Source organism: Sceloporus occidentalis, unplaced genomic scaffold (assembly GCF_023333645.1).
Source record: "Sceloporus occidentalis isolate IW3139 unplaced genomic scaffold, rSceOcc1.0.p SCAF_5, whole genome shotgun sequence".
Classification (NCBI taxonomy): Eukaryota; Metazoa; Chordata; class Lepidosauria; order Squamata; family Phrynosomatidae; genus Sceloporus; species Sceloporus occidentalis.
The window spans coordinates 58,429,536-58,437,785 of NW_028316985.1; the positions used below are offsets into that span (position 1 = coordinate 58,429,536).

At 41.6% G+C, this 8,250-nt stretch overlaps 1 protein-coding gene across 1 annotated transcript; it reads left to right on the top strand.

Moving 5' to 3' along the window:
• The first annotated feature begins 291 nt into the window (after positions 1-291).
• Positions 292-7,478, top strand: LOC149312218 (KICSTOR subunit 2). Its single transcript, XM_089526821.1, has 3 exons — positions 292-551; positions 4,383-4,671; positions 6,175-7,478. Exons 1-3 carry the CDS (start codon positions 314-316, stop codon positions 6,989-6,991), a joined length of 1,344 nt encoding a protein of 447 aa, XP_089382947.1. The 5' UTR covers positions 292-313; the 3' UTR covers positions 6,992-7,478.
• Positions 7,479-8,250: the final 772 nt, after the last annotated feature.

Below are 8,250 nucleotides of genomic sequence, written 5' to 3' on the forward strand. Positions count from 1 at the left end.
ATAAGAAATTACTGCATTTATTTAAGTAAATAAGTCCCTGCTGCCCCCAAAACCAGAGAGGACGGTTGTGACACTCCTGGGCAGAGAAACAGAGGGCTGAATTGGAGGGCGTGTCCTGGAGGGGGGCGTGTCCTATTTTCCCCATCGCTTCCTGTTCGGGTCACGTGAGCCGGAGTCGTGGCTCGTGATTGGCGCGTGAGCGGGAAGGGGCGGAGCGAGCGGCGTGTTACGGGGTGGGCGCCGTTGCCGGTCACGTGACATCCACAGAGCGAGGCATCAGAGTTCGCGCGAGGCGAGGCTGGCGGGGCTGCGGATGGGGGAGGCGTCCCCGGTGGGCGCGCCGGTGCCGCTGGAGCAGGCGGTGCTGGAGACCTTCTTCTCGCACCTGGGCATCTTCTCCTACGACAAGGCCAAGGACAATGTGGAGAAGGAGCGCGAGGCCAACCACAAGAGCGCCGGCGCCAGCTGGCTCTCGCTCCTGGCCGCCCTGGCCCACCTGGCCGCCGCCGAGAAGGCCTACCACAGCATGACCTTCCTCGGGCAGAAGCTAGGTACGGGCGCCCAGGCAGGCCGAGGGAATGCATCAGGAACCCACTCTGACGCTGCTTTAAGTGCCCTGGCTCACTGCTGTGGAATTCTGGGAAGTGTAGTTTTGTGAGACGTTCAGCCTTCTCTTGTCAGAGAGCTCAGCAGACTAGGGCAGCATCCGCACTGCAGGAATAGCCCAGTTTGAGACTACTTTAACTGCTACGGTTCAGTGCTGTGGGATTCTAGGAATTGTAGTTGGCGGTGGCTAAATGAGAAGAATAAAGCTACATCTACACTGCAGAAATAACCCGGTTTGACACCGTTTTAACTGCCATGGGTCAATGCTTGGGAATTCTGGGAATTGTAGTTTTTTGAGACATTTAATCTCTGTCAGAGAGCTCTGGTGCCACAACAAACTACAAATCCCAGGATTCCATAGTGGTGTGGAACTGGGTTATTTTTGCAGTGCAGATGCAGCCCCCAGTAGTTTGTTGCCGCACCAGAGCTCTCTGACAGAAAAGGCTAAATGTGTCACAAAACTACAGTTCCCAGAGTTCCATAGCATGGAGCCATGGCAGTTAAGGTGTTCTCAAACTGGGTTATTTCTGCAGTGCGGATGCAGCTTGAGTAATCAGACAGCCATGAGGCACACCACCGCCTCCCTTGTTAGCATTTCTGGGTCAAGATTTGCAAACCATGTAGTGGAAACCTCCCCTCTCCCTTCCCTCCATGCTAGGCCCACTCAAGGGTGCACCAACACTACAGAATTAAAGCAGTTTGACACCACTTTAACTGCCATGATTACCCTATCATGCAGAATGATGGGATTAGTAGTTTGCTGAGGTATTCAGACTGGTCTATCACAAAAAGCTGTTGCCTCAGCAAACTACAAAGCCCATCATTCTGAGGGCTGGCTATCCTGGGATTTGTAGTGTGATGAGGCATTCAGCCTAGTCTGTCGGAGAGTTCTGGTGCCTCGCCAATCTGCAGATCCCAGGCTTCTGTAGGATAGAGTCATGACAGTTAAAGGTGGTGTCAAACAGCTTCAGTTCTGCACTGTGGCTACATCCAAAAGCTGCCGCTTCACAAGCTGAGGCTCAAAGCCAGGACACACAAGTGCTAAGCAATGTTTGAGGTCCATTCTTCTAATAGGCACAGCATGGGGCCTCCAAGCATGTGCAGAGTGCCTCTCTCACCATCTCTTCCAGTGCATGAATTCTAAGACATAGCCGTGTTAATCTGTAGAAACAGTATGTAGAGAGATCTTGTAGCACCTTTGAGACTAACTGAAAGAAAAGTTGTCAGCATGAGCTTTTATAGACTTCAGTCTTACTTCCGCAGATGCATTTAGAAGTAGACTTAAGTCTAGTAAAGCTCATGCTGCCAACTTCTTTCTTTCATTTAGTCTCAAAGGTGCTGCAAGATCTCTCTGCATACTCTTCCAGTGCACTTTTGCAAGGCACAGACATGCATAAAGGACTGTAGGTTTTGAGGGTGTGTCTCACCCTCAGTTTAGCAACCAGCACTGCTAAATTCACACTGTCTGAAGAGAGATGTCTGTTCTGAACAGGGCTCTATCACATTGTGTTTTTCTAAAAAGCTGGGGCTGCTCAAAGGTATATTTGCTGACAAGGAGGACACGTTGCATAGAAAAGACTCTCCCGCCTTTCAAGGCTGATCACGAGCACTGCATTCTTTCACACTTCTTGCTGATTAACCAACTTCCTATCTCTTACTAGTGAAATCAGATCTTGGAATAGTAATATTTGGAATAATACTCATTTTCAGTGGTTCTCAAAATTTGGTCCTCCGGATATTTTGGGCTTTAGCTGCCAGAATTTCTGACTGGTGGCTAGGGCTTCTGGGAGTTGAAGTCTAAAAGAACCAGAGAGGACCAAAGTTTAGGAATCATTGCAATACAGTATATCAAGTGTTCGTCATAAAATACAAATGTATCATATGGTTTGTAGAGGAGAACTAAAGCGTGTTCTAGGGATAGTTAACAGATAGCAACCACTCTGCTTGCTTGAATGGCAGACATGAGCACCATGCAAAAGGCTTGGAAATGAGAGGGTAGTAAATACTGGGCCTGTTCTGACATTGTGGTGTAATGGTTTGGTTGTTGGACTAGGACATAGGAATACCTTGAGCAAGTTACACTCTCTCTCACCTTCAGAGAATGGCAATGGCAAACCTCCCCTCTGAAGAAGCTTGCCAAGAAAACCCTAAATTAAGTATGCCTTAGAGTTGCCGTAATTCGGAAACAATTTGAAGGCATGCAGCAGCATCAGCAGCAACTACAACAATATGACATGTGACATGTTGACTAACTTTCAGTGTGCTGAATTGGTTGAATTTATGCAACTCTGTAAGACTATAGTAAACAGATTTCTGTGAACAGCAATATCTGAAGTCTGGAGAACATATTGATACCAATAATACATTTTCTCATTCTCGCAGTGCTTTTATTTAGACATCTTGGTTGCAAGATGGACTTTCATCATCATCATCATTTTAAAGCATAACATCTCTGGAGTAGGGAGCTCTGGCAGGTCTGGATGGGGGCAAGGGTTTTTTTGTCCCTAGGACACTCTGCCAACAATGTCCCCAAACAAGCAAGCACAGAAGTAGCCAGAAGTCATTTTGAAAAATGTGTGTGTGTGTGAGTGAAGCCATGAGACTTGTGTAAAAGGTAAATTGTTTTTCCTGGGGGCCTCCAGAGAAAGAAATTCACCCTTCCCTTTTTCTTAGAGAAAGAGTGGCTGTGGGATGCGGTTATTGTAGGTTTCATTAATGTAAAATTCTGCAATAATAACAGTAGGACAACTAGTCAGCCACTATGAGTACTGACAATTGTGAAAAGGGGAGGGATCACATGCTGTAATTCTACTCCAGTTCCATCACTAGGGCCTTGTGCCGTAATATCCTAAGTCTCTGCCAAATGGAAGATCAGTCTTAAGAAGGAGGTGTGATACAAAAGAAGAGATAGCCAGGAGAGATAAGGTGTAAGGGTGAAATCCAATGGAACATCTATTTTTAAAAAAAGAAAGAAAGCAAGGGAAAAGATGAAGTTTTATTAACTTTTCACAGTGAGAAATCAAAAAGAGGGACAAGGAAGTGACTGTTCTCTTCTAGGCTAGCAATGTCTTCTACAGGTGCATTTGTCTAAAAATTTCTGCAAAGTTAGAAATGCATCCTGTTCTTCATTTCTGATTATTTAATTCTGCTGCATTCTCTTAATGGTTCTAGTCAGTCCCCTGAGATATGATGGGCCTATTGGGGAAAATGCGTGCTTAGGCTTTCCTCATTTTAAATTATTTAAAATGTACTTGTTTTTGTGCTTTTATGGACTAACAAACAGGTCTTCGAAAGTATATGGCTGTTCTCTTCAGATTTTGATTTGCAGTCAAATGTTGGTATATGCATGACTGTACCTTTCATGTTTCAGTGCTGCTTTAGAAAGCTAAAGCATTTCATGTTTTCATTGGTGAAAAAGCACATTTAAAAGTCTAGTGTTATTAATAGCAACATGAGTTATTAACATTTTATAGTGGCATAGCTGTTTCAAACTCCTAGGGATGAGGTAACCTCTGGGTTACAGATATTCTTACTGGAAAAGCTAGAATATTGAAACCACTCTGAAAATGGAATGTGTGGTGGGAAGATGTGGAAGAAGGTTCTGGATGAAAAATTAATTTGGTACATAAATCAATTTTTCTGCTAAAGTGTAGAAGGCTATTATAGAATCAGTGCTTAAAATAAAAATATTCTAAATATGTAATTGCTAATAAAGGAATGCATATTATTATATTACACTAAATATACACTTTTTTATTATTTTTTAAAAATAACAGGTGGGCAATCATTTTTCAGCCGAAAGGATTCCATACGAACTATATACACATCTTTACATAATGAACTGAAGAAGGTGGTGACAACAGGTCGGAATGCATTGGGCGGAACAGCCCCTCACCTGGAAGAACTGCTTTCTCACCTGTCTGAACAGCTCTGTTTTTTTGTTCAGGCTCGGATGGAAATTGCTGACTTCTATGAAAAGATGTACAGCCTCAGTACCCAGAAGTTTATCAACTCTGAAGAGCTAATAAATATGCTGGAATCCATCCTTAGAAAATATAGCTCAAGGTCAGTTTGTATGACAACACAATCATCTGCTAATTATTTTAAGCTGCTTTCCCATTATTTGGAACTGGAGTCAAAGAATGTGGTTTCATATTTATAATTAATTTGTTTGGGGACATAAATCCAGTAATGGACATTTGCTGGAGGAATTGCTTTTGTCAGCTGAACTGAGAAAGAATAATCTCCCCACAGCACCCTGTGCCCTTCCCATTTTCTCTGAAACCCTCTCAAGCCAGTTTTGTGGTGGTGTCAGTTGTTATAGAGGGGAGTGAAAGAGAAATCGTAAGTGCTACAGAACTGGATTTTCATGCATATCAGGCATAGAGGATTTTCCAAAGGGAGCATGGCCTGTGCAATATATGTGTAATAACATCTGTAGTATGTGAGCTAGTCCAGTTCAGGATTATGACAGAGAAAGCTTCTGACCTCAATGACTTGGAAAAGGTGATTTTTATAATGGCAAAGTTCAAAGCACAAAGTTTATTACATGTGGATAGTCAGGAATCGTCCATCCCTACCTCTGGATAGGTGGCTAGTTGTAGAAATAGTATTCCTAAGCACTGATGTTGGATTTGATTATTTGAGATGTTGATTAATATGTTTTCTCTAGGAATCTCTAGGTCCTTCAGTGCAATTGCCAGACATTGACCATAGGGTTGTGCTGGAGAACCCAGAATTTCCTAGAGAAAACACATTCTAGGCATTTGTAGGTCTTCTAGCATGATTCTATGATCAACTTCTGGCAGATGTTGACCATAAGAGTTGCACTGAATTGGCCTGGAAATTCCTAGAGAGGTATTCTCTTAGGTAAAAAGAATAGTATTTTTTATTTGTGGTTTTTCCACATTCACAGGGGTCCTTCACCCACAACCCCAGAGGATGTGGAGGGACTGTATGTGGATGTGGGAATTGATATACCCCAGGGCCCTAAAATAAAAATAGTGAGATGTAACTTAAGAGAGATTTTTGGCAAATAAATAACAAATGAAAAAAATAATAAAATCAAATAATTTACAACATCCGAAGTGTTGTGTTCCTAGAGTCAGGTGTAGCTAGTGTTATGCTGGTACATATTTAATGACTGGGATGAGCTGTTGATCAGCGTATTTCATGCATGATTATAACAGGAGGAGTTGCTGTATTGATCTTAACATTTTATCAGGAATATTGATAAAAATATTTGAATCTGTTTAGTACTGACAGTAAAGATGCTTCACAGTACTTGTTCTGTTGGCTTGTCTAGGTGAATATAACAACCGAATCCATGTTTTCAGACAAGATAACATTCTGGATGCACACTGCAGTATTGTATGCTGTAGCCCAAGACTGGTCAACTTGTGGCCCTCCGTCTCCTGTTGACACTGCAGTTCTCCTCATCTCTCACTATTGGTTATCCTGGCCAAAATGTTGGGAATCGAGTTGTCCATCTATGTTTCTAGACAGGCAACTAATTGTAGAAGTAGTTTTCCAAAGCATTGACGTCTTTATTTTCTTTTTCTTATCTAGATTTCATCATCCAATCCTTAGTCCTCTTGAAAGCAGTTTCCAGTTAGAAGCAGATGTCCTTACTCATCTGTTGAAAGCTCAGGCGCAGATCTCAGAGTGGAAATTCCTCCCATCCTTGGTTCATTTGCACAATGCTCACACAAAACTGCAGACATGGGGACAGATTTTTGAGAAGCAACGAGAAACCAAGAAACACTTGTTTGGTGGACAATCTCAAAAGGCTGTACAGCCTCCCCACCTTTTCCTATGGCTAATGAAACTCAAGAATAGCCTTCTTGCCAAATTTAGCTTTTACTTTTATGAGGCGCTCAGTCGACAAACAACGCCATCTGAAATGAAAGCTTTGACTGCAAAAACTAACCCTGATTATTTTGGGAAAATCTCTAGCTTCATCAGAAAATACGATGCTGTTAATGTGTCTTTAATCTTTGATAACCGTGGGTCAGAAAGTTTTCAGGGACATGGCTACCATCATCCCCATTCCTACAGGGAAGCCCCTAAGGGTGTAGACCAGTATCCAGCAGTAGTGTCTCTGCCCAATGATAGGCCTGTTATGCACTGGCCCAATGTCATAATGATTATGACAGACAAAGCTTCTGACCTTAATGGTTTGGAAAAGGTGGTCCACTTTTACGATGACAAAGTTCAAAGCACATACTTCTTGACTCGTCCTGAACCTCATTTCACCATTGTAGTTATTTTGGAATCCAAGAAGTCTGAGAGAGACTCTCATTTTATCTCTTTTCTCAATGAAATTTCATACTCCCTTAAGAACGCTAAAGCTTTTGCAAGCCTGAAGCCTGGATCCAAAGGATAAAAGTACTGTCTGTTACTGGACTATAAAGAAACAAGTGCTAGGCTTCCAGAAGTATACATTTGTGTATGTTGTCCCTTTTTTAAAAAAAGAAGAAAGCAGCTATTTTAATATTAAGTATTTAATGTTAAAATATTAATATTTAATATTAAGCATTTTTGCTAAGAAAAGGCTGACCAGTGTAAAACTGAATGGGATGATAAAATGAAAACTACATAAATGTGCACTAAAATGATCAGGATGGTATTTTGCTCAACTGCTGTATTTTTTTTAAGTCTATGACACTTGGCCTCACCTGAATTGAATATATGCACTTTATCTTTTGCTGGTCATTTACCTAGCATCTGCTGAAAATGTGGCTTGAAAGGAATATGGAGTGAGGATCTTTTCCCAAAAGGCCCATTTCTGTTAAAGTATTCTTTGTTCATATTCACTGGAAAGTGTTGGAATTTGGAAGGATATAATTGCAATAAATTAAATGCATCATGGGTTGGTTGGTTTGTTTATGTCTCTCTCAAAAATAATATTAGAATTTGGTCTGGAATTCTGTGACTTCCCTTTAATATCCTGGCCCTGAACGTACTACTTTTTTAAAATCAAAAATCAACCAAACAATGAGACCGTTATGGGGCCAACCAAAATGCACAATTACATGTTGCAAGCTTTTGAAGTCACACTGGTTCTTCATCAGGCAAGGTGTTAAAAACCATACAGGAAGGAGGGGAAGTTGAAGATGTTAACCATAGGCCTGCATTTTGCTGTTTGTTGTTGTTGTTCTCAGTTCAAATGGTATTGAGGGATATTACTTATAGTCTAGAACCTCCTCCTTCTGGCCACATGGGCACTGGGAGATTCTCAAAGTCCAAGAAATTTAACATCCATGAAATTAGAGTGAGGAATTGTCAGATTCAGACCTTAATGCCTTTAATATCTTATCCAAAGCTAACAAATAAGAGGCTTTCATTACCCACAATTTTCTGTTTCATCCAAAGGTGTTAAATTATAGCTAGCAGTTTCAGGTGAAGCCTAAGATATTATCCTAGCTTTGAAGTTGGTCAAAAGCGTGGCTTGTTCCAAAAATCTTAACCATGGTCCTGCTTCATATAGCATAGAAAACTAACATTGATGAAAACATTCCTGGTTTGCTTGCTAGCCCATACAGAGGAGTTTTATGTGTATCCAGGAGATTTGTACATAGTTTACGAAGCTGAGATATGATTGTTTAGAGGTAGCCATTGCCAACATATACCCTATTTTTGTTT